Raw genomic sequence first — 27,285 nt, 5'->3', positions numbered from 1 at the left:
TATTCCAAAATCAGCAACAGCTAACTTTGGTACACTTGAATTCTTGTCTTTAACCCAAGGTCTACCATTGAAATTCCTAGTATTATTTGTTCATGGGAAGTATACGTAGGTGGATAGCATTGTACTTGTCTGATTGTGCATGCAGTATTACAGAATTGCACACATAGTCAGAAACACTGATTGCACTGCAAACCCCATAATGCCAATTAATGATATATTTTTACAGAATGTGTCTTTCCTTTAAAAAAGTTTTCTAATTTCAGAATTGATATTTGTCATGTGACATTACGAATGTAAAATATTTGGGACTTTCTGCATTCATTAGACTACCATTGACTCCAAATCTTTCTCAACAATTCCCTCCTGGTCCAACTTGCAACAGAAGCTAACCAATGGACATTCTTCTATAAAAGCATTTTTCTCATTCAGTTCATAAATAATCTCTTTTATTCCAATCTCTAATGTAAGGTTCCGTCAGATTTAGTTTCCAGATCACGCTCACTGTTTGTTTCACTCTTTGTGTAATTACTTCAACAGTGTACTCTCCCTCCAGGTTACTCATTGCACAAAATTAGGAACATAGAAATGGGAGTAGGCAGTTCAGTCCCTCAAGCCCATTCCACTGTTCAGCGAAATTGTGGCTTAACTGCATATATCATTTAATACCTTTGCTAAACAAAAAAAAAAATCTCTGAATAAACTGAGGTTGATTCAACTGCTGCTTGTGGAAGAGATTTCCAAACCTCTCCTACCCTGTGAAAATACCCATTGCATCCTAATGTCCCTCCTGAATGAACTGGCCCTAATTCTCAACTATGTCCCCTAATTCTAGAACCAGTGAAAATAGTTTATCTACCCTGCTTTTTTCTATTTAGTATCTTGACAACTTTGATCATCCCTGAGCCTTCCCAATTCTTGAGAATGCAGGCCTAATTTATACAATCTGTCTTCATAACTTAACCCTTGAAGTACAGGAATCATTGTACTCCCCCCTCAGGCCAGTTATTCTTTCCTAAGCTGTGAGCAAGTGTCGGTGTCCAAGTGAGGTCTAACCAGGATATTGCCTAACTACAACATCCTTGTACTTCAGCCGTCTAGTTTTAAAGGCCAGTGTTCCATTAGCTTTCCATTATTTTCAATATCTGTTCAACAGATACCTCTCTGGTGACCTAATGACATTTTTGGATTGCAGCACCTTCTGATCTTGCACCCTTGATTCTCTTCTGCAAGTGATAATTCCACATTTATCACAAGACTAGAGATTCCCATTTGGAATGTAGAATTTAGTTCCAGAACAGAGCAACACTGACCAATTTGTATTGTAGCCAAGTGTGACAGCTGTTCCACCACTGAATAGAGCCCAGGGATTTCTCGACCATGTCCTCTGGGGCGAGCCGATTCAATGCTCCCAAAGGAAATTGAGCAACAACAGTGAATTTATCACTTCATAAGTTTAACAAGAAATATAGAGTCATAGAATCATAGAGATGTACAGCATGGAAACAGACCCTTTGGTCCAACTCATCCACGCTGACAACATATCCCAACCCAATCTAGTCCCACCTGCTAGCACCTGGCCCATATCCTTCCAAATCCTTCCTATTCATATACCCATTCAGATGCCTTTTAAATGTTACATTTGTATTAGTCTCCACCACTTCCTCTGGCAACTCATTCCATACACATACCACCCTCTGCATGAAAACATTCCCCCTTAGGTCTCTTTCATATCTTTCCCCTCTCATCCTAAACCTATGCCGTCTAGTACTGGACTCCACCATCCTAGGGAAAATACTTTGCCTGTTTATCCTATCCATGCTTCTCATGATTTTATAAACCTCTATAAAGTCACCTCTCAACCTCTGACGCTCCAGGGAAAATAGCCCTAACCTATTCAACCTCTCCCTATAGGTCAAATCCTCCACCCGTGGCAACATCCTTGTGAATCTTTTCTGAACCCATTTGGTATACTGTCTGCGCTACTGTTACTACGTAGTTAAGAAGTTTCGCAGAGACGAGAGATCGGAATTGTGCCTATCATGGTGAAATGTGTGATGGAAGTTTGCAATGTTGTTTGGGAACTTGTGTTATTAGGTAGAGGAAGCAAAGTAGAGTTCTGTAAAGGTCTGACTTTTTTAAAAGGCAGAAGGTAATTTAGAACAATAAGTTCAAAACAGCATGATCAAGAAGTTGTGTGATTTTAGTTAAATGACCAGCAACATGGCTGGGGTGATAATTGCAGAGATGTTTGCTGACTTAGTTTTGCAACTGGGAGAGTGGGAGTCAGAAATCGATTCATGCAGAGAGGTTTCTAAGAGCAGAAATGCTGCTAGTAGCAGTCTCTAAGCAGTTCTGAGAATTAGAATGAGGATGGAAGCAATCTCTACAAGCAGAAGTTGTGGGGCATCAGAGAGGAAGGCATTTACAAAACTGTTGAAGTCATGATGTGAAAGAACCTATGTTAATTCATGAGAGAGCAGAGTCAGCAATTTGTTTCAAGGTACTCTGGGGGAGAGAATGACTTGAAAATAGTATTGTTTTAATTCACAAATATCTGTCCAAAAATAGCCAATTACCAAATTTGCTCCTGATCCGAATGTTTTGGCTTGGTGGTAGGATTGCATGTCTAAGGGTTTTGCTGGGGTAAAAATGATGAATCTTCCTTTCTAATGTCTGTAATAAAATCATCTTGATAGTTTTGTATAGTATAACATCATTTGTGTTTTGTCTTCAGTGTACTAAATGTTAGTTATTTTGTTAAAAGTACATTGGCAGCCTCTCATGAATATATTTATTGACTGACTGATCTCCACAGTAAACAAAATGAAAAATAAAGCAGGCTTCACTCTGGAATCTAACTTATCCAGTATCACCACCGCTGGAATTATCAGAGCTTGAGAGAGTTACATTCACTTTGCTATGTGGCCTGTTTCATATGACAGTTAAAACAAAATTATTTTCATTGCTGTAGAGTTTATACAGTTAAATGAATATTGTGCATTTTTACTCCTGATATTTGTCTGTAAATGCTTACATACTTTAAAGTTCCTTGGTAAACTCAATCAATGCCTTGGCATATCTAAAAGGTTAACATGTGAGCAATTGCAAAGTCTTGCACTTTGGAAAAAAGAATACAGGGATGGACTATTTTCTAAACGGTGAGAAAATTTCTAAAGCCAAAGTACAAAGGGATCTGGGAATGCTAGTCTAGAATTCTCTAAAGGTTGACTAGCAGGTCGAGTCCGTAGTTAAGAAAGCAAATGTAATGTTGTCATTTATTTCAAGAGGGTTGGAATGTAAAAGCAGCGATGTGCTACTGAAATTTTATAAAGCTCTGGTTAGGCCCCATTTAGAATACTGTATCCAGTTTTGGGTCCCACACCTCAGGAAGGACTTAATGGCACTGGAGCGTGTCCAGCAGAGATTCACACAAATGATCTCTGGAATGGTAGGCTTAACATACGATGAACGACTGAGGATCCTGGGATTGTATTCATTAGAGTTCAGAAGGTTGAGGGGATATCTATTAGAAACTTACAAGATAATACATGGTTTAGAAAGGATGGATGCTGGAAATTTATTTCCGGCAGGCGGGGATAGTAGGACCCGTGGACACAGCCTTAGAATTAGAGGGAGTCAATTTAGAATGGAAATGAAGAGGCATTTCTTCAGTCAGAGAGTGGTGGGCCTGTGGAATTCATTGCCACAGAGCGCAGTGGAGGCCGGGACGTTAAATGTCTTCAAGGCAGAGATTGATAAATTCTTAATCTCGCAAGGCATTAAGGGCTACGAGGAAAGTATGGGTAAGTAACATTGAAATGCCCGTCAGCCACGACTGAATGGTGGAGTGGACTCAATGGACCGAATGGCCTTACTTTCATCCCTGTGTCTTATGGTCTAATGTCACGTGTTTTATTGATATTCTTCTATAACTTGAATTTTGAAAGATCTCTCGCAACAATGGCAATCTGCTTTCCCTTTCATAGAATCCCTACAGTGTGGAAACAGACCATTTGGCCCAACAAATCCACACCGACTCTCTGAAAAGTATCCCACCCAGCCCTGTTCCCTTGCCCTATTGCTGTACATTTACCCCTGACTCATGCACTTAATCTACATATCCCTGAACACTATAGTCAATTTAGCATGGCCAGTCCACCTAACCTGCGCATCTTTGGACTGTCAGGGGAAGCCGGTGCACCTAGAGGAAACCCACTCAGACACTGGGAGAATGTGCAAACTCCACACAGACAGTCGCCCGAGACCGGAATCGAACCCAAGTCCCTGGTGCTGTGAGGCTGCAGTGCTAACCACTGAGCCATCGTGCCACCTTAAGCAGCCCAAATTTATTGTTGAATGATCTTGTATCCCAAGTTACAACAAAGAAAGACACTTACTGTGAAAACCTGCAGAGCTTATTTGTTATTATAAAATAATAGTCTGAAACGAGTTAATGGAGAAGTTGCATTACTTCTATCCTTTGGGTGCAGCCAGTTAAGTTGCATATTATCATTCATAGAAATCGGATGCGTTGTGTAATTATGCCTGATGTAAGTTATTTTTCTATCATGCAATAAATCAATTTATTAACTGAGGTGTAATACCTTTTCTGTTTGGAGCTCAGCCATTGATTGTAAAGCAGTCCTCGACCCAATACAGACAAACAGGGATTGGTGGCAGTCTTTAAAACAACTCTTACCACTTGTCATATAGTAGCAGAGGTGGCTGATACAATGACGTGTTGCTGGTGGCAATCTGAACAAATATCACATGGTCTTTTGTTGAAATGAATGTGAAAAGTGTGTGCCTCTGCTTGAAACTGCAGCTTTGCTGTATGTGTTCACACAGCTATATCGATAGTTCTACACATTGTAATTTTCTTGTCTTTGTTGTAATACTGCTATCATAACAACTTGGGAATGGTAGGAAAGAGTTGATTTTTATTTGCTTTCAACCTTTACTGTGTGTGAATGCAGGAATTCAGTTGACATTTACAAACACCAAGCAGCAGCAGGTGAACTGAACCTTACAAATCTGAACAACATTACTGCTGAGGAGTAGGGTCATCTCTTGACTTGAGATTACTATCTAGGATACTGCTGTTTGTTGAAAAATGTAACCAAACAGCTGGCAAGGACAAGGTTATGTATGTCCTAGCCAATTGTTGACCGATTATGTGATCAACTAATAATTGCTAACTAGGCCCTTCTTGAGGAATAGTTGAGTTTTCTTTTTAAATTGTTAATGGGATGTGGGTGTCCCTGACTGGACCAGAATTTATTGCATATTCTAATCAGGCTGAAGAAGCTGAAGGTAAGCTTCCTTCTTGACTGTTGTTGTCCTTTGGGTGTTGGGACACCCACAATTCTGTTAGGATGGAAGTTCCATCGATTTGGGCTAGAGACTGTGATGGACTAGTGATATTGGTCCAAGTCAGAGAGACTGTGGCTCAGAGGTGAACTTGCAGGTAATGGTGTTGCCATGTATCTGCTGTCCTTGTCCTTCTAAATAGTAAAAGCTGCAGGTTTGGAAGGTGCTGTCAAAAGAGCCAGAGTGAGTTGCTGAAGCGCATTTTGAATATGAAACACACAGCTGTCATTGTGTGTCCGTGTTGAAGGTGATGAATATTGAAAGTGATGAATGGGGTGCCTATAAGGTGGGTTGTTTCACATTGGATAGTGTTGATTTATGAATGTCATTGGAGCTGCACTCAAATAATCCATTGCAGTCTTGATTTGTGCCTTATAAATGGTGGACAGGCACTGGGGAACCAGTAGGTGAGTTTCTTGTTAGAAAATTCCTAGCCTGACCAGCTGTTGATGGCGATTGTGTTTATATGGCTGGAAGATTTAGCAATGGTGACACCATTGAATGTTAAGAGCACATGGTTAGATTCCGTCTTGTTTACACTGGTCTGCCACCTCTAGTGTCAGTGTTATTTGCCACTTACTAGCTTAGACGTTGTCCATGTCTTGCTGCATATGTAACGGACTGTTCTAGTGTCTGAGGAGTTGTGAATGCTGCCGATTATGTGCACTTGTCTGAAGTGTGGATGTTCATGACAGGATGATAGAATGAAGGTCATTGAAGTTGCTGAAGATATTAGGACCTTGGGCACTAGCCTGAGGAACCGCTGCAGTAATGCCCTGAGATTTAGTTGGTTGACCTACAACAGCCACCCCTACCTTTTTTTTGTGCTAGGTATGACTCTAACCAGTAGCTGGTTTTTCCTCACAATTCCTATTCAGTCCAGTTTTGCTAGAACTCCTTGATGCCTAACTCAACTACTCACGTTACTCTACTCTAGCATCACCTTGGGAATTTAGTTACTTTGTCTGTGTTTGGTCCAATGCTGTTATAAGATCTGGAGATGACCCCATGACTGTATAGGCAGGTGGGACTAGTTTAGTTTGGGACTATGTTTGGCATGAACTGGTTCGACCAATGGGTCTGTCTCTGTGCTGTATGATTGTATGGCTATAAGACTGAGTGGCTCTGAGGAACCCAAACTGAACCATAGTAAACACATTATTTACGAGGAGCTGACCTATGGACAAACCCTCTGTTTACAAACCCTCTATTTACTGTGATGATCCAGAATAGACTGTAATTAACTGGGTTGAATTTGTCTTGTCCAAAAAAATGTGACATACCTGTTTACCTTTTCTACGTTGCTGGGTTGATGCCAGTGTTGACCCCACTCATGGAACAGTTTGCCTACATTCACAGCTGGTTCTGGGGTGTAAGTCTTCATTTCTACCACCAGAATCAGAGCCTCGTATTCAGCATCTTCAACCTGTGCTTGATATCACAAGGAATGAGTCTTGTTAGCTGAAAACTAGCATCTGTAATGGTGGAATGAGGCCAAAATATGTCATCCACTCAGCACTTCTGGCTTAAGATTGTTGCAGATGCTTCAGCCTTGTCTTTTGCAATGCTGTGCTGTGCTCTGTTGTTGAGGATGAGGATGTGTGTCTCCTGCCTCCTGTTTGTTGAGTGATACACTGCAGGGGAATTGGCATTTGTGAAAGCAAAATCTAATATGAAGAGTAAGTGGAGAAAATGAAAAAGATATATGATTATTGCAAGTTTCATCAGAGAAATTTGAAATGACACGCTGCCTTTAAATGTGAATCAACCATGACTCAAACTGAGGCTAATATGTTTTAGAGTTTATTTTCCTGTAAGTTCATGAAAAAGCAGCTTGAGTGTTGTGTGAAGTTGAATTACCTTGTAGACAATATCACAAGGTTCCTTCTTTCTGCATTAGTAAGGGTGTTTGAACCTGGTACCATACATTTGAGAACTGGAAAATGAACATGTATATGCATTGGGGAGGGTGCAGAGCACAGCATCCAGTCCCAAGGAATCTGGACTTCGATTTTTTTAAAAATTGAAAGAGGCTTCAGCTTTACATTGTAAAGATAGTGATTGAGTCTGACTTTTGGTGATGCACAGAAGACTGGGAACCTGGAACTTCTAACCCACAGGTCAGGTCACTTCCCCTAAACCACAAGAACTCCAATGTTAAACATGATTTGGAGATGCTGGTGTTGGACTGGGGTGTAACAAAGTTAAAAATCACACAACACCAGGTTAGAGTCCAATAGGTTTAGTTGGAAGCACTAGCTTTCAGAGCGCTGCTCCTTCTGAACCACCTGATAGAGGAGCAGCGCTCTGAAAGCTAGTGTGATTCCAACTAAACCAGTGTTATGTGATTTTTTCCAATGTTAAAGGCCTTTTACCATTAAGATAACAAGGGAATATCTTCCAGAAACCTGAGTATCTTGTATCAATAGAGAGGAAGTAATCTTCTGTCTTATTATTGCAGGAAAAATGCTTTTCATTGCAAGTTCAGGTTAACTTCTTTTAATATGTTTTGTGTATGTTCTTTTCAAGAAACCTCTTATAAGAGTTGCTATTGAAGAAGTTGAAGATACAATGATTAGTACTAAGAAGGAAGCAGCAGCAGTCAGTTTCCCTTTTGATCTTGCAGCGAAAACACCAACTATGGTACCAGCAGTCGAAGAAACTAATAGAATTCAGGAGGAAAACACACCTGGTGACTGCTCTGTGCCAACTGTTGAAGCACCCAATGCCAAAATACTTAAAGTTGAAGAGAGGTATGTTGGCATTTATAAAAAAGAAACTTTGATACAGTTTATAACTTTTTGAAGTCTTCAGCTCTTACTAGAATTGAGTAAACAGGTAATCATCACCCTCTGTCTCCAGTTTATCATTCAGCTGACTTCCTGATGTTTGTCAAGAACAATAAATAAGTGGTGTTCAGGCAAGGGTGGCCCCTCGTGAGAGGGAAAAGAAACAGATTTTGAAATTCCTTGTATAGAATGCAGTTTTCCAATAGAGGGTATTAACGCAACTTTTAGTGTGAATTCCTTTAGTTTTCTGTTCTTTTAAAGTAACACATTCACCTTAAAAATTTGAATTAAATTCACAAATGAGTATTAATATATTTTAGTACAGTGCTACAAGATGCAGATTTAAGCAAATGATGATAAGGATTCAGAGCATAATGAATGTAAATATTGTTGTGTATATTTGCATATAATTTGTCTTTAAAATAGGGGTACATATAATTTTCAGTAGAGGTTCTTTTCATTGATGATTATTCTTTTTTTTTAAAATGCAGCATTGAGTAATCTGAATGGTTTGCTTATTAGTATCTCTAAAACATAACCAAATAGAAGCACTACCTTTGCCAGTCTTCTCTTTGCATTTTGAAAAGGATAGTAATGTAGAGGCTGCTAAATTCTTTCCACCACCTGACTGACCCAGCTCTCTCCAGTTTTTGCCCTTGGCACGGTGTTGGATGGATTTTCGGATTGATTGCTAACTTATTTTGGTATGTTGTCACAAAGCTGGTCCATACTTTTTTAAAAAGCTGTTCCTTTTCTCAAGGATACTGTGTCCTTGATTTTTTTTCAGAGGGATCATAAAACAGCCCAGGCTCCAAATCAGCTGGAATGGTACAGAGATGGAAAGGGTGTTGGGAAGTCTTATATTGTTTATACATTAAAAAATGGGTCTTCAGGCCAAAGCTTATATGTTTTAGAAGTAACCTGTGTAATGAAAGGGGAGTGGTCAGTCCTGAATTCTTGTTTTTAGTTCAGTTCAGCAGTGGTGTATGGAGGAAAGGCTGCTGAGGTCAGTCAGTTGAGAGTAGAACTTCTCTCTCTCCTTCTGCCCTTTTAATCTTGACCTGTAAGCCTCTGTTTCACTTTTACTCTGTGTTTAAGGGGTTTGTTTTTTAGGACTGTTGTATATTTTCAGAACAGTATCATTAAGTGTAGTTTGGATAGATTGAGTTCTGTGGGTATTCTATATTCTGTTCTTTGTGTTTCATTCCATAATTTTGTGAATAAATTTTTGTCTGTTGTAAAACCTGGTTGTCAACCTAGCTAACGTACTGCGGGAAATTTTCACTGTACACTTATCAAAACAAATAGCAAAGTTACGATCTGGGGCTGCCTACTTCAGAATGTTTTGAGTGGTCTGGCTGAGTCCATAGCAGATTGGGGGCTCTTTGCAGGATTTAAACAGCGAGTGGTAAGTGCTAATGTCTTTATTTCAGCTGTTGGTTTGATTGGGCAGACAAAGCTTGGGATAGCAATGGCTCTTTCAATCGCCAAAAGGTTTCTGGCAGTGGACGAGGTGAAATTGGTAGTTTTACAAAAGGTGGTTAAGGCCAGGCTGCGGGAATTAGCAGACAAGCAGAGGTTGGAGCTGCCTCCTTCAGTGAAGAAAGGAGAGATAATTACAGCAATAGCTCAGCATTTAAACTTGCTGGAAAAACCATCAGAATCTGTAGGGATGGCAAAAATTCAACTGCAATTGAAGCAGCTTGAGATAAGGAAAGGGCAGCAGAACTTAAACAGTTTGAGTTACTGTTAAAAGCAGAAGAAAAAGAAAAAGAACAAGTGGCCTTGGCAGAAGAGAAAGAAAAAAGAATGAAGGGCTTTAGCAGAAGAGAAAGAAAAAGAGAGAGAGAGAGTTTGAACTTCAAAAACTGACACTTAGAGAGGAAAGCCAGCTTAAAAGTGTGGCGATGAAGGCTGAAGGCAAGTCTAATGAGAAAGAGAATGGGGATAAGCAAACCCATGGTGGGCGAACGCCTGATGAGAAACTATTTAAGTATGTTCAAGCATTGCTGAGATTTGATGAGAAGGATGTGGAAGCCTTTTTCATCTCATTTGAAAAAGTGGATTCACAAATACAGTGGCCAGTGACCATGTGGGTTTTGTTGATCCAAACAAAGTTTGTAGGTAGGGCTGGTGAGGTCTTCACATCACCATCAGAGGACATATCTGGGGGAGTGAGGATGTGAAAAAAGTCATTGAAAGGGCATATGAACTTGTGCCAGACGTCTATAGACAATGTTTCAGGAATCTAAGGAGGGACCCTGGTCAAACCCACATTGAGTTTGAAAGGATCAAAGAAAGTAATTTTGATAGATGGATAAAAACTTTAAAAATAGAGCAATTACCTTAGAGAGGTAATTATTTTGGAGGAATTCAAAAATTTACTGCCTGAAGCAGCACACACGCATGTGGAAAAGCAGAGAGTTAAAACGGCAAGGTTAGCAGCTGAAGAAAGCTGAAGAGCCAAACCCAGTTTGGCTTCCAGAATCAATTTCAATCCATGCGGGATAGAAATTGGGGCAAAGCGAAATCCTCACATGGAAAGAGAAAGGTAGATCTCAGTGAAGATCGGAAGGTGAACTTACAACAGGGTAAAAAGGAAACCCTTCAATGGGGCAAAGAAGACGAAAAGCTCTTGTGTTTTCATTATAATAAAACGGGCCACATGAAATCAGCTTTGGTGGGCTAGGAGAAAGCCAAATGTAGGAAAACAGGACAAGCCTGGAAGTTTTGTTGGCATGGTAACAGAAAGCACAGTTGAAGCTAGAAAGCTGTATCAGAGTGCACAAGTTGATCAGAGGTTGATTAAGGAAGAAGTGCAGATCTGCTCACAAAATATACCTGCAAAGGTAAAGTTTATTCACATAGGCCAAGAGTGGTAGGTAAAAACATTACAATATTAAGGGACACAGGATCCTGTCAGTCTATGATGCTGAAGGATGAGGAATTATGTATTCCTGAAGGACTATTGCCGGAAAAAGTATGAATAACAGGAATTAGTGGTTAGACAAAAAGCGCTCGATTATGTAAAGTGAGACAAGAGTGTCCAGAAATGAGTGGAGAATTTGTGGTAGGAGTACTGGGCAAACTCTCAGTTTCAGGAATACAATTTGTCCTTGCAAATGATACAGCTGATTCACCAGTAGGCGTGCTGCCTACCCTGGTTGAAAAGTCAGTGGAGATGTAGGCAGCTGAGGCAAGACACGATGTTTATCCAGGAATCTTCCCAGATTGCAATCTTGTTAAGACACAGAGTCACAAGCTGAAGCAGGAGAGATCGAAAGGCACAGATCAGGATGTTGAAATACCATATCAAAAAAAAGTTTTTGATAATGTTAAGTGAGACAGCGTAGGAGCCAAATGTTAAAAATGCAAGTATATTTAACTCTGCTAAGCTTATTGAGTTACAGCAAACAGATGAGAACTTGAAGCAGTTGCATCAAAAGGCATATACATGGAAGGAGAGTGAAAGCATCCTTGCGTTGTTACTTAACAAATGATGTCTTGATGAGGAAATGGAGATCATCACACATTGAAGCAGATAAGAAATGGGCAGACATTCATCAAATTGTTTTGCCAGTAGGGTATAGAGAGGAGGTCTGCAAGTGGTGCATGAGCTACTACTTGGAGGTAATTTAGGAATGAGGAAAGCACAACGAAAATACAGAAACATTTTTACTGGGCTGGACTACACAAGGATGTAGTTGAATTTTGACAAACTTGTCATACATGTCAACTAACTGGAAAACCGCAGGCAACAATAAAATCTGCACCTTTAATACCTATTTCAGCATTTGAGGAACCTTTCACAAGAGTTCCCTACCTCAAATAAAAAGTGGGAATAAGTATTTATTAACAATAATAAGTGTCGACTAGATTTCTAGAGGCAATCCCATTACGCAACATCACAGCTAAAAGGATTGTTGAAGAATTACACAAATTTTTTTACAAGATACAGACTACCAAGAGAGATCCAGTCAGATCAAGGGTCAAATTTCACATCCAAACTATTCAAGGAGGTTATGGATAGCTTGGGAATAAAGCAATTCAAATCTACTGCGTACCATCGCAGGGAGCACTGGAAAAATGGCATCAAACACAAAAGACCATGTTGAGGGCTTATGGTCAGGACTATCCAGATGATTGGGATAAGGGAGTTCTGTTTGTACTTTTTGCAATCAGAGAAGCATCAAATTAATCAACCAATCCTTTTGAATTAATTTTTGGGCATGATCTAAGAAGACTGTTAAAATTGATTAAGAAGAAATTAATAAATCAGAATTCAGAGACCACCCATTTGGCTAGACAGCATTTAAAAATATCGCAGTATACAATGAAACAGGAAGCAGGCAAGAAATCAAAAATTCACAATTTTGCCATTGGGGATAAAGTATTGATGTTCGTTCCAGTAATAGGCGAACCTTTAAAAGCAAGGTTAAGTGGACCCTATCAAATCGAAAAGAAATTGAATGAAGTGAACAACTTGATAAGGACTCCAGACAGGAAGAAATCTCACAGAATGTGTCATGTGAATATGCTCAAAAGTTATTTTGTTAGGGAAGAATAGGAAGAAGAGAGGGTGTTTAATGGTTACAACACAGAAAGAAGAACCAAGTTCAGAAGATTCTGAGTTGGACATTCCTCAAATTAAATTGGACAGTAAGGAAGTTCTCAAAAAATTGAGATACTTTATTGAGTTACCTTCCACAAGAAAATCGAAATAACTTGAAAAAGTTATTACTATCACATGGGGAGATTTGCAGAAATATACTGGGAGGTACTAATCTTAACTAGGCATGATGTAGATATAGGAGATGCTGTTCCGATTAAGTAACATCTTTATAGACATAAACCTCTAAAGTTGACACACGTTCAAAAGGAAATAGAACACATGCTCCAAGATGGCATTATCGAAGTATATTACAGTGACTGGAGCTCACCCATGAAAAAGGTGCCAAAGCCAGATGGTACCCAGTTGGACTATTGCAAAGTCAATGCCATTACAAAGACTGATGCATATCCAATTCTGCAGTTGGAGGACTATGTCAAAAAGGTGAGACCTGCATCTTATATTTCTAAGTTGGAATTGCTCAGAGGCTACTAACAGGTACCTTTGTCAGAACGCACAAAGGCAGTTTTGGCTTTCGTACCACTGAATGGACTATATCAGTTTAAAGTCATGCCATTTTGTATGAAAAGCACTCCAGCCACATTTCAGAGACTGACTAATAAGGTAATTGCTGGATTACCCAACTGTGTTGTGTATATTGATGACCTGGTGATTTTTAGTCACTCATGGAAGGAATATTTACAGCATTTATAGGACTTGATCGATTGATTTCGGAAGGCAATCTTGGTGGTAAACCTAGCTAAAAGTGAATTTGCCAAAGTCCAAGTCACCTTCCTGGGCCATGTTATTGGACACCGACAAATGGCCTCACGGGATGTGAAAATGAAAGTAATTAGGGAATTTCCCACACCATCGACGAAAAGAACAGTACTGCAGTTCCTGGGATAGAGTGGATTTTACCGAAAGTTTGTGCCGAATTTTAGCAGTGTGGCTGCTCCACTTACCGAATTGTTAAAAAAGAGCAAGAAGTTTCAGTGGACAGCGGACAGTCAGAAGGTGTTTGACAGCCTGAAGACTGTTTGTTTTTATCACTGCCCCAGTATCAACCACAATGGATTATGCAAAACCTTTCAAAGTGTCTACTGATGTCAGTGATGTGGGTGTCGGTGCAGTTCTCCTGCAGGAGGAGGACAAGGGGATAGAAAGACCCATCGGGTACTTTTCCAGGAAGTTGAGCATTCATCAACAGAAACATTCAACAGTTGAGAAAATGACTTTGAGCTTGGTGTTGGCATTACAACATTTCAGTGTTTATATTGCCAGCAATGCATCTGAGACAATCGTATACACTGATCACAACCCATTGACATTTGTAGTGAAATTTAAGGTAAAAAATGCCAGACTGTTTCGATGGAGCTTGTTGTTGTAGCCATTCAATTTGACAACTGTGCATGTGGCAGGTCACGAAAAGGTGGTGGTTGATGCGTTGTCGAGTCTCTAATGAAATACTGAGGCATTTGATAGTGGGTGTACCATGGCCTGAATTTGAATGTGGTTATGCATGCTTGCATGTGTATAGCCAGTGTGGTGTATATGTGTGTTTTAGAGTACTAACCAGTTTTGTTTTTGAGGGATTTTAAAAACGAAGCCATCTTTGGATATTGATGGGTTTTTTTAAGGGGGGAGGAGTCGCAAAGTTGGTCCATATTTTTTTTAAAAAGCTGTCCCTTTTCTCAAGGATACTGTCTCCATGATATTTTCTCAGAGGGGTCGTATAACAACCCAGACTCTGAATCGGCTGAAGTGGTAAAGAGATGGAAAGGGTTTTGGGAGACCTTTTTGTTTATACATAAATAAATGGGTCTTCAGGCCAAAGCTTTTATGTTTTAGAAGTAACCTGTATAATGAAAGGGGAGTGGTCAGTCCTGAAAGCTGAATTCTTGTTTTTAGTTCAGTTCAGCAGTGGTGTATGGAGGAAAGGCTGCTGAGATCAGTTATTTGAGAGTAGAACTTCTGTCTCTCCTCCTGCCCTTTTAATCTCGACCTGTAAGCCTCTGTTTCATTTTTACTGTGTTTAAAGGGTTTGCTTATTGGGACTGTTGTATATTTTTGGAAGAGCATAATTAAGCCTAGTTTGGATAGACTGAGCTCTGTGGGTATTCTATATTCTGTTCGTTGTGTTTCATTCCGTAATTTTGTGAATAAATTTTTGTCTGTTTTAAAACCTGGCTGTCAACCTAGCTAACGTACTCTGGGTAATTTTCACTGTACACTTACCGAAACAAATAGCAAAGTTACGGTCTGGGCTGCCTGCTTAAGAATGTTTTGAGTGGTCTGGCCTAGTCCATAACACTGCCCTTGCTTTTTCTTAGAGGCTCTAGCTTAGAGGCAGGGATACTATCCAATGTATTATAAAGCCTCTTTTGAAAATGGTGGCTCAGATCTATTAATAAATTAAAAGCAGAGCATTGCTGATCCTGGCAATCTGAAATAAAACTGGAAAAGCTGGAGATATTCAGAAGCAGTATCGGTGGCAGGAGGAAAAATAGTTAATATTTTAGATCAATGACCTTTCATTATGATTTATCAATATTTTTCCCGCTATTGATGGATTTACTGCAGGGCCTCATGGTCTTAAAATTGAATTATTTCTCGATTTGCAAGGGTCGATAATGTGTTAAGCTTCCTTGGAAATACCACATACTGGTATTACTTACACAAATTATCTCAGCTGTTTTAATTAAATTCATTTCAACAGGTCTATTACACAGTAGTTTCCTTTTTGAAATTTCTGTAATGGGTAATTGTTTCAGAATCTAAAATGCTATTTTAAATAAATGTTAAGCACATGGTTGCATTCTTTGATCAGAAGCTGCCTTTTGAACATTGTATTTAGAGGCCCCATTGGTAACATTTAAAATTTAATGTAGTCTTCCAACTACATGAGAGTTCTACCCTATGGGAAATTAATATCATGAAAGTTTTCTGAAAAATGTCTTTTTTTATTTGGATACACCATCAGCTATATTTGAGAATTCATTCAGTCTGATTTGTCATACATTTCCAACAATCATTAATTAATCCTTTTTTTCTTTAAAAATGGATTCTGAGCAATGGTCTTTCAGTGAAGTGTATATAATAAATAAAAAGAATCGTCTGCGCTTCTGAATACATCTTGTATGCTTTACCACATCATTGAAAGAGCCTAAAGTCACCCAGGCGGTCCCTTCCATTGCAGTATGCACAAACCTAGTTCCAGACAAGAAATCTCAACTTTCTGACTACAAAAGCCTTCTCATGCCCATTCAGCTTTGCACACATTAGCAGTACTCTTTCTTCTTGCTGCCTATCTCTCCTTATATCTCCCCCCACCAAAGAAAATGTAGGAACCATATGACATAAAAATATCCAATGCATGCTTTGGGCAGTAAGTGTCCTGTTCTACCAGAAACTTTCAAAGTTTATGGTATTTGCTTTACTGAAGAAGTCTGATTAGATTTTCACATTTACAATAACAATTGGTGATCTTGAGGTCCTTCATGACAACGAAGAGCTACTACAATTTTATATTCATTGTAATCATTAGATATGAGTGTTTGGCATAGTTAGCTTTTATTGCCAATCCTGAATTGTCCTATATGGTAACAGTGTGTTTCGTTATTGAACCACTGCAGTCAGTGTGGTAACAGTGTGGTCAAAGTGCTGTTTGATTGGAGTTCCAGGATTTTGAAACAGTAACTGTAAAAGACTAGTGATCTATTCTCAAGTCAGGATACTTTGTGACTTAGAGTGTTGTTTTTGTTTTGGTGTGTTTTTGAGGTAGATGGTGTGGGCTGCTGCTGTGGGATGATGATAAAGGAACTGAGTGTATGAGGGTGATTAATGGATTTCCAATCAAGTGAGCTGTTTTTAGATATTGGTATTCACCACCTGCTTAAGAGTAACACAATTGCTTGTTTTCATTTTAGACCTCCAGCATCTGCAGTACATTAATGGATTGTATTGACTTTTAAACAGCTTTGCTCAATAAAACTGTATCTTTTTTAGGGAACATCATGTCATGTCAGACAAGCAATCCGTTACAGCTGCTACTGTAGAGAAATCAGCAGAAAGGAAGAAAGCTGCGGCATCTCTTTTTTCCAATTCTGTGATTGTCCCTCAAGCTCCTGCCAATTCCTTTCAACTTGAAGCAGACCTCCGCAAACTGAAAAACTATCCAGAGATGTTATATAAATACATAAAGGTAAATCTCGAAGTGTTTAGATTGTAGGGAATCTAATCTAATCACAATGTGGAAACAGGCCCTTCAGCCTATCAAGTCCACACCGCCCCTCTGAACAGCAACCCACCCAGACCCATTTCCATCTGGCTAATGCACCTAACACGATGAGAGGAAACCGGAGAACCCAGAGGAAACCCACGCAGACACGGGAAGAAAGTGCAAACTCTGCACAGACAGTGACCCAAGGCTGGAATTGAACCTGGGACCCTGGTGCTGTAAGGCAACAGTGCTAACCACTGAGCCACTGTGCCACCCTACCTGACCCTGGTGTGGTATTCATTTTAACTTGAAAATCATTCTGCAGTAATTATTCAAGAAATGTCTGCATATGTCTTATTTTAAAAAGTATTTGTTTTGGAAGAGACTAAGGCCATTTAACAGAAGGCTATCAACATTATAAAGAGGTTTGTGAAAATGAACAGTAAACAGTTGCATTCACTCGGTAGGATTGGCACTCAAAGAGGATATTTTTCTAATTCAGAGAATTTTAGTATGTGTTATCAGATGTGATTGTTGCTGGGTTAAAATCCTGGAATTCCCTCCTTCATTGTGGGTCAACCTGTCGCACATGAACTGTGATTGTGCATGAAAACGTTCATGAAGGCAACTCACCACCACTTACTCAAGGGGCAACTAAGGACCAATGATAAATGCTGGGCAACCAGCAACACCCATGTGAGCGAATATAAAGAGAACACAGAAGTATATAGATTAGAAAGGTTGCTTTGTGGCGTGCCTGTCAGATGACATGTGAGTTGCGTGAAAATATCAGGCTGCCAGGTGACACTGCCACTTGTAGCAAAAATGAATACTGACCTGCTTAATATGCCTATGCTCATATATCCTTGTCTTAAATTGATTTCACTATTGGGGAAATTACTGTTTTTAGATTCGTGTGATAATTCCTAAGGTAATGTAGATCAGCCAACACCAAAGCACGTTGATGAATACTGCAAATCTGCAGTTCTGTTCAGAGCTTGACAGTTTTAATGAAGGACTTCTGGGAAGCAAGTTACTTTGAGGAATAATAACAGTTAATGATTATGTTTGTGTTCATAGCCACCCTAAGATTGTTTTCATGGAGTTTGAGAAGCTCCCAATGCCCCAGACTTGTGAAATGTTTGTTCTCACTGTCAAATGCCTCCATTGGCTTTCCCTGGCAGATCTCATCAATCTCTTATTGCTTCCTGTGCACATTCTGTGCTCCTCTGACAAGCCGGCTTGCAGGTTTCATGCTTTGCAAGTCAGTGGCTGCCACTGTATCTGCAAGAACTCAGTTGTCTGGAGATCTTTCCTTCAACATATTCATGTTGTCACTCACCACTTCCCTCCCTGACTTTAAAAGTCACCCTCTTCTTTTAACTGTTCCTTAACCTCCCTCCATCCCCACCATCCAATTCAATTGACTTTTTTGGATTTCTTCTTCTGCTGAGTATTTTGTTTAGATGTTAAGGATGATTTAGTTTATTTGATAATTATGTGTACTTAATCATTATAGTTAATGTTTTGTTATGAATTAATTTTGCAATTGTAACTTCTGTTTTGAACAATAACTTTTGCTTTGGCTGGGTGGGTTGAAGGACTTCAACATTGTATTCCAATATGAAGAACTTGTTTCCTGAATGATCATTAGGATTTATTTTTCCCCTTCAACAAATTTTCTCTTGACAACCTATTGACCACTGCAGGAATTTTCCCATGGACAATAATTGCTCATTAGCAGTATGCCAACTAATCTATTATCTCTGTGAAGGATTTTTCCACATTGAGTTTCAGACCTGTCCATACCCACAACAAAATTTGTATGTGAGCCTTAGTTGTGAATTACAGGGTATTATGGAAGGCAAGAAGTGTTAGGTCACAGCAGAACACAGTTCAAACCTCATTTTATATCCAATGTAAACACCTTCTGGAGTGGTTATCTGAATGGCTATCAGAATCATGGAATTGTAAAATCCCTATAGAACAGAGCGTAGCCATTTGCCCCATTGAGAATTTGCCAACCATCTGAAGAGCATCCCATCCCAACCCACCCTATCTCTGTAACCCCATGCAGTTCATTTTTATCATGGTTAATCTGAGCATCCCTGGACATGATGGGGCAATTTTGTTATGGCCAATCCATCTAACGTGCACAAGTTTGGGCTCTGGAGGAAACTGGAGCACACAGCGGAAACTTGCACATACCCAGGGAGAATGTGCAAACCCCACACAGTCACGCAAGGCTGGAATCAAACCTGGGTCCCTGGCACTGTTAGGCAGTCATGCCATCCACTGAGAGCAGAGATTCATAACTTCCACCTCTAACCGAAGAACTACAGATTAGATCTTGAGCCCCTCTGTGGGACTGAGCTGTTCATATGAGAAATTGATGACCATTCAAATTGCCAAGTGTTTATGGTTTCAACTGGTGAACATTTCTTTCTGTGAGCATGATTTGAACTTTTGTTCTAAAAATTAAACTTCGGATCGAAGATTTGGTTTTAGAGCTAAAGTAAAAGGTTTTAGTTCTGATACAGAGTAATATTCTGATTTTTTTTTCCTTGTTTTTATTGCTCCTACAAATAGCAAATTGAGCCCTCTCTCTATCCACAACTGTTTCAAAAGTCTTTGGAACCTGACATTCTAAATCACATTTTAAGAATCGTTCATGATTCATACATCAGGTAAGCAATATTTAAGTTTGCAGTTTACCATTCCGACCAGTTGGCTGTCATGCTATGAATGGTGGTAACTAAGAAACCATGTTGCTTGATAAATGCACTTGGATTGTTTGGAAAAGTGCTGATATTCTACGATACATCTGAATACTACTTTTCCACTTAATGTAGTATTGTTGCCGCCTTTCTTAAAGAAAATCCCAGTCTTTGACCAAACTATTAATCACCCTGATATATCCTTCATGGGTTTGGCATCTAGTTTTTGATTTGTTATGCTTAGTTTCAGCATCTCTTGGGACAACTTCTGTGTTACAGTCTCTGCATGAATGTAAACTGTTGCAGTTTGTTCTTACACATTGTTGGGTGTGTGCAGCCAAACATTTCCTGTTTCAATAAGTCATTGCATTTAGTCTACAATAATGAGAATTGTTTTTTTTGAGAACCTATTTTTATAATCTGGTATTAGATTTTATTGCCAAAACATGAAACTTTGTCAGATTGAGATGTAGCAGTATATTAATATAACGCAGTATCGTAATTTGGGGCTGATTTCTTGCACTGTGCTATGAAAAGATATTGCATCATTCTAGAAGATGATATGTACGTCACTTCTGTAGTTAAATGGTTGTATGCTTTAATGTGAAATTTTGTTTACAGTTAATAACCACTTGCTAAATCAGCAGCTGCATCAAAGGGAAGACTTGCAGAAATCCTCATAACCAATTGCTCTGAGTTGGTAGTTGCTTTCTTGAACATCACAATAAATCCTCGGATAGTTCCTGTGTACAATTCCAGCTACTGGAATTCCTTTCACTTGATCAACTGTAATTTCAGTTGGCTGTTAATTTGATGCTTATGATCAGATCTCCCTGGTTTTACTCCGGCTAATTGCAAGTCAGTGGTTTAATGACAATGAAAATATTATCAGCAAAGTACAAAGGGGAAAAGGTCCAATATGCGCTAATTATAAGCAAAACCAGATTGGTGGAGGATAGAGGGCCAGTGACAAGGATACAATGTTTATGGTGGGTGGAGCAATAACTGAGGTTGGAGAGGCAGGGTTATCTGATTGGGGGTGGTGGTTGGCAGGTCCACACTGGGAGTATAAATTCCTGGCAGGGACTCTGAAAGGTCAGGGGTAGGTGAGAATCAGTTGAATAGACAGATCATGTATTTAATAGTCGTAATTTTTCTGAGTAACTATTTTACTCCATTTCATCAAAACCATCCAAAGTCACTGATTTAAATGGAAATTTTCAAAGGAGTGGGGCACAGTAGAATTGTTCAGTGGAAAATTCAGTTTCCCAGGCAGTTATTCTGGAGAGTGCTACGATGGGGAGACCCCAGGCCCAGCTGCTATCTACACTAGAATAATAACTGACTGGCCATCAGAAGATCCAAGCCTATTATCTTTTGGGTAAGGACACCAAAAAGGCACACAGAAAACCAATTGTGGTCTCTCAAAGGCCTTGTACAGCTGTAATGTGTCTTCCTTGCTCATGTTTATTTTCCCTGTTACTGAAATTGGGCAAACTGATGTGTAATTCTTAGTGTTCTCCCTCTCTGCCTTTATTTAAGTTATGCATTTAAGCATTATTATTGATTTATTCTAGTGTTATTATGATTTTACTTTATAAACTAAATTGCCCGTAGTGTTAGGTTAGGGGTATGGGTGGGTTGCGCTTCGGCGGGTCGGTGTGGACTTGTTGGGCCGAAGGGCCTGTTTCCACACTGTAAGTCTAATCTAATCTAAAAATTACATTGTAATTACATAAAATTACATTTTATTTGCCCATCCTGAAAAGAGCACAAATTCACATGACACACCTGTAAGGTAGCATTAGATTGGCGATTTCATTCTAAAGAAACAACAAAAACAATTGTTGTGAAGTGTGGAAATATAGTGGAAAGCATTGGATAAAGTTGGTATCGCAGTTGTTCCTGAAATGTTTTGTTCTACAGAAATTGTGTTCAAATTCAACTTTATTTTACACAAATTCTGTTAATTAACTGAAAGCATGTTACAGAGGTTTTGGTATAATATCAATTAACACTATCTTCTCACTCAGTATAAAAGGTTTATCTCTTAATAGAGGTATCTCTTGTTAATTGTCCTGATGAGTACAAGACAAAATGCAAACTGAACCTATCAATCAAAATAATCAGATCCAAATGCCTTCACTCTATCATCCACCACCCTCCTCCTTCAGCCCTACTTGCTCACTCACTCTTTGGTTTTATCAAAAGAAAATTCTGATGAAATGTGCAATTTTGAATTTTTTGCAGTTTTTTTTCTGAATAATGTATACATACCACACACATTGCATGCTGATGTACAGTTCTTTCACTGTTTTACCCAGGCTTTGTGCATGTTTTAATAGAATCTTTACACCTTTCATTTCCACATGACCCGGGCAACTATCCTTAGGCCTTTCAGAAAATTTGGGAGAACAAATTAGTTTTAAATTTAAAAGGTACTGTATACTGTGGCCATAAAACCATTATATAAGCCTTTGCTCCACAAGATACCGTAGTTGGCCTTGCGGGCTCTATTTCTTCAGCAAGGGAAAATAAAGTTTATATTAAGTGCTGCATAAAGTCAATATATTAATGAAGTGAGATGCTCCAATATCCAGAAGGCGTGATGAACTGAATAAATTTTTCAACTGTCAAAAATAATACTCAACTTTGATTCCTAACACCATTCTAATGTAATCATGGAACGTCTTTTAAATTCGCTGAATATTATTTCAATAATGAAGTGTAACTTTATGCTCCCGAAGTTGAAACTAATCACAATGATAAATCAACTTGAGAAAACCTTGTTTTTCTTCCATTGGATTATGTAGGTTCGAGGAGCCGTCCCTCATTCTAAATGTCCTAAGGAACTTAGCAAATGTGAAAAGGTTTGATATGGCGGTAATGTTTATGTCGGAATCAGAAAGAAAAGGTAAGCTATATTTAGCAGGTACAGTCCTTATTATGATTCACTTGTATTCTTTTATGATGATTGGATTAAACTATAATTCTTTCAACTCTGTGCTTTTAATCCTGGAATCTTCTTTAATTATTTGGTCACAAGTCTTAGGCTTTTCCCATAGCCATCTGACCTTTATCACCCTCAAATGCATTATTACAGAAGAGGCTTTCAATGTGAGGGGACAGAAATCAATTCCACACACTTAGAAAATGTGAGAAGACTCTTTAGGGCGAGCCAATTACTTTTGTCCACTAGGTAGCAGTTTTGTTTTTATTTAGACCACTTCACTTGAACTGAAAATGGCACCCTCTGGATTATAACTTGTATGCACTATAATCAAGCAATTTGAAGCATAGCTACAATGAGACACAGTGCCTCATTGTCATGAAGGAATATATGGGACCATTGGACTCCTTGAAAACTTTGCGAATGTTGCAAAGAAGCAGGTGCCCTCACCTGTGTTGTGTCTAAATAAAAAGTGGGTGTTGATGGAGGATTGGTACCTGCATGTAAAACTCTTTAATTGTTACAGAGGAAAAGTAGCAGCAAACTATAGCCTGTGCTCTATATAGCAGACCTCAGATTGATAGTACTTATTACCCTAACTTCACTCATTTGTTTTCTGTACAATAGAAATAATTTTAGTAACAGAACTGGGAATAAAGCTGAAGATTCTAGTCAACATGGTCTTGTATTATGCTGTGATTATTTTCTGGGTTTTGCCTTTATGTAGCACATCATTTGAAGACATTTCTGTTTTGCAGATCAGCATTAGCCATTGGTTGATAGAGATATCAAAAGCATTGTAGAAATTCTGTAGCATCATTTGCCAGCTTCGACTATCTCTTATTTTTGTCTCCGTATCAAGTTCATTTTTGTTCCATTGTAAATCGTACAAAAATTCAGGAGCTTTTATTACTAGTTGTTGAAAGTACATAATCAAAGCGCACTGCAGCAGTTTTAGAATTTGCATTCCATTTCAAACTGAAAGACTGACATTATTGGTAATGAGCATGATTGTGGCAAAACTCACCTGATTGAGTAAAATCGAGCTGTGTCATGAATATCTTCCAGTATTAGTCATACTGCATAATGAGCAGGAACAGGTAGTAAATATTGGTCTTGCCAGTGGTGCCAATAATCTGAGAATTTTTTTTAATGTGGTACAGGGCAACTATCTGCATTTGAAAGCTTTGTAGGAGTGCTTTGTTTTACATGATCAAGAATTTAATTACAGCCTCATTTTATCAGTTGCCACCAGGTCATTAGTAGTAAAATATTTGATACCTTGTGGAACTGCTGAAATGCTTAAGCTTTGTCATTGCTTAATGATTATCAACATAAAATATAAGATTAATGTTGTTCTTCTATGTCTGATTCCCTTTTCCAGTTGTAAAGGACTTATTTGATCATCTATTGAAATCTGATGTTGAAGAAGATTCACTTCAAGCATTGAAGAGCAGATACAGTGTTTGAAACATGCTTTGGCCTGGACATAAGTATAGTAAAGGGGAAAAATTGTATTCCAGTTTATATAATTAGCCTAAACCTCTCTTGTATAGTATTTTCCTCAAATATAATTATTTTAATGTAAAGTTGTACCATGTATTTACAATATCTCTCTTGAGCAGTTTCCCTTCTTGGCTATTTTGCATATGTCATCAGTGCTTTATAGTTTTTTATTGCTGTTAATAATACAGTTTGGGAGAGTTGTTTTTGACGTTACATTACAACGTTTGTCTTCGATCTCAAATGCAGCTAAGATTGTGGAACTTGTCTTGGAGAGAGAGCCTTGATGGCATTTATTTGAGGGTCAGATATTAGCTTGAGTTACTGAGTCACACTTTTTTTGGTGTAAGGAATTTTATTTTAATTAAGTTTTCCTTGGCAAATAAAGTACAATTTTGATTTTTTTTTCTGTTTCTTTGTTTTTTTTTCCATGTACAGATTTGTGTGAGATCTTCAGTTATTTTCACTGTTTTTGAGATACTAGTCAAAATAATTGCAAATAAACTTGTCTCAAAGAGTTTTTGTCTGATATTATCAGGTGTCCTGACAATTATTTTACACCAATAAAAATGAAAGCTCCAACTCGGACAGTTGCAAAGGCTGTAGCTGAGACTTGTCAGTCAGAATTCTTTTCTCTTTATTATAAATTGTTCCGATTGTTTGAAATTTGGCATTCTTGAATTACCCTGATCAGTGCAAGATGAAAATCCTCACCAGTAAGTCTCCCTTTTCGGCAGTATTCAAGTTCTGTGCTACCTGCTGACTGACAGGTTTTTGCCATTTCTTTTATTGTCTTGTTGGACATGGGAATGGCTAGCTAGCCAGCATTTAATGTTCCTAGTTGCCCGTCAAAGGATGTACTAAGCTGCATTCTTGACCCACGTGCTGTAGGTAGATCCATAATGCCATTAGGGAGGGAATTCTAAGATTTAGACCCAGCAACATGGTGAAATGGCAATATGCTTCCAAGTCAGGATGGTGAGTGGCTCTTAAGGGAACTTGCTGATGGTGGTATTTCCATGCATCTGCTGCCCTTATACTTCTAGATGGTAGTAATTTTGGATTTGGAAGGTGCTGTCTCATAACCTTTGGTGAATTTCTGCAGTACATCCTGTAGGTGGTACACACTGCTGCTACTGAGTGTATTTGGTGGAGGGAGTGGATGTTTCGATGCAGTGCAGGCTGCTTTGTTCTGGATATTATCATGCTTCATGAGTGGTGTTGGAGCTGCACCAATCCTGGCAGTTGAGCAGTATGCCATCACACTGCTGATTTGTGCCTTGTAGATTTTGGAGTCAGCAGATGAGTTATTCATTGAATTATTCCTTGCTTCTGTCCTGCTCTTGTAGCCTTTGCATTTACATGGTGAGATCAGTTGAGTTCCTGGTCAATGGTAACTCCCTACATGTCAGCATTAGGGGATTCAGTGATGTCAAGGGGCAGTGTTAGATTTGCTCTTGTTGGAGATGGTCTTGAGTGTCAGGCTTGGGTCAGTAATAACTGCCATGCTGCTGTCAAAATGATATAGACTCAAGGCCTCACCTAGCATTGAAGATGGTAGTGCTCATGCTTTGAAAAGGACTGTCTAAGGAGCCTTGATAATTTCTGTGATGCATCTTTGAGATATTACATGTTGATGCTACCAAGTATCTGCGATAGTAGTGCTATTAAGTATCAATATTAGATGGTTAGATTTGCTGGTAATGGAGTTAGCCATTGCTTTGCATGTCTGCAGCACAAACATTATTTGCCATTTCTTAGCACTTATCTGAATATTGTCTACACCTTGCTGCGTTTGAGCATTCACATTGACTGTAGTTTTGATTGGGCTCCTTGATATCACATTCCATCAATGCATCACTGTATTCAGGGTGGTGACTTTGTCCTCACACCTCTGGCATTTAGATCCTTTGTCTAGTTTGAGCCAAGACTGTAATGAGGTCAGGAGCTAAGTGGCCATGGCAGAACTTAACCTGGTCATTGGTACTCAGTTTAAGTATTTGCATGAACTTAGTTAGCAAAGGTACACTCTAAGTTGAAAGTGAATCTGAATTCTTAACTGTCCTTGGACTTGCTAGTTTGTAATTCTGGGTTGTTCTCAAGTGACAGCTACAAGGTTGCCAAATTTCAATGCCAATTCGTGCCACATGGAAAAGGGATGCTAATTTGTTAGCAAGTTGACTGATTTGTCGAGGCATTACCATGAAGAATACACCAGGGAATCGGTGTCCCTACCTTTGATTAATTCAATGAAAGGTCCAATGCTTGCAACTTCTGTACCCTAACAGAGGCAGGTTTTTAAGTATGAATAGATGTAGTTCTAACAAGCATATGTGGCCCACATTCAAACTCAAAATGATCATCTTAGCAGTTGGAATAATTCTTTGCACCAACTGAATTATTCGGCAAGTATGTAATCATGGCATGGCATCTAAAATTCAGCATTGCATTCTAAGTTTTGCAAGTGCAAGCTGGTTGAGTATGGTCAGTCATTTTGCCTATTGCAGACTACACAATTTACCAGCCGTGCCTCAGCAGTGGAGAAAGATGAACTGCGCGAGATCTTCAAGGACAACTGCAGCAGCAGTGAGGAGGATGAAGATGAAGGTGATCGCCAAGATAACGAGAACCTAAACATCATGGATTCAGAGGATGACTTGGCATGTCGCTTACAACAGAAACTGGAAGAAATTGACACCCAAATGCAACCAAAGCAAAAATCAAACCAAGTGGGTAGAGTCTGTGCTGTGTCTAGCTGACACACAATAGGGCACTCACCTTCTCTTCTGCCCTCTCCCACGCACTATTCTCCAGTGGTTTCCCCCTGCCAGAACGAGGCCATCGTTTCAGGCCAGAGTGGCAACATCACAATCATTTGTGCACGGGGCAGCATGGTGGCTCAGTGGTTTGCACAGCTGCCTCATATCGCCAGGGACCCGGGTTCGATTCCAGCCTCGGACCTGTCTGTACAGAGTTTGCACGTGTCTGTGTGGGTTTCCTCTGGGTGCTCTGGTTTCCTCCCACAATCCAAAAATGTGCAGGTCAGGTGAATTTGCCATGCTGTATTAGGCGCATTAGCTAAGTGCATAGTGTTGGGTGCATTTGTCAAGGGTAAATATAAGGTG

General features: G+C 39.2%; 1 protein-coding gene across 1 annotated transcript in view; it reads left to right on the top strand.

The window, feature by feature from the left end:
* Positions 1-24,564, top strand: part of rpap3 (RNA polymerase II associated protein 3) — a 54,274-nt gene extending 29,710 nt beyond the window's left edge. The window contains exons 12-16 of the mRNA XM_060839222.1: positions 7,900-8,123; positions 16,777-16,972; positions 19,580-19,677; positions 22,521-22,621; positions 24,042-24,564. Of these exons, the coding sequence (XP_060695205.1) occupies positions 7,900-8,123; positions 16,777-16,972; positions 19,580-19,677; positions 22,521-22,621; positions 24,042-24,127 (705 nt within the window). The 3' untranslated portion in view covers positions 24,128-24,564. The remainder of the gene's footprint in view (positions 1-7,899; positions 8,124-16,776; positions 16,973-19,579; positions 19,678-22,520; positions 22,622-24,041) is intronic.
* The last annotated feature ends 2,721 nt before the right edge of the window (positions 24,565-27,285 follow it).

This window comes from Hemiscyllium ocellatum, chromosome 19, assembly GCF_020745735.1.
Source record: "Hemiscyllium ocellatum isolate sHemOce1 chromosome 19, sHemOce1.pat.X.cur, whole genome shotgun sequence".
Lineage (NCBI taxonomy): Eukaryota > Metazoa > Chordata > Chondrichthyes > Orectolobiformes > Hemiscylliidae > Hemiscyllium > Hemiscyllium ocellatum.
Note: the sequence above shows the minus strand (reverse complement) of the source record. Positions and strands in the feature narration are given on the sequence as shown.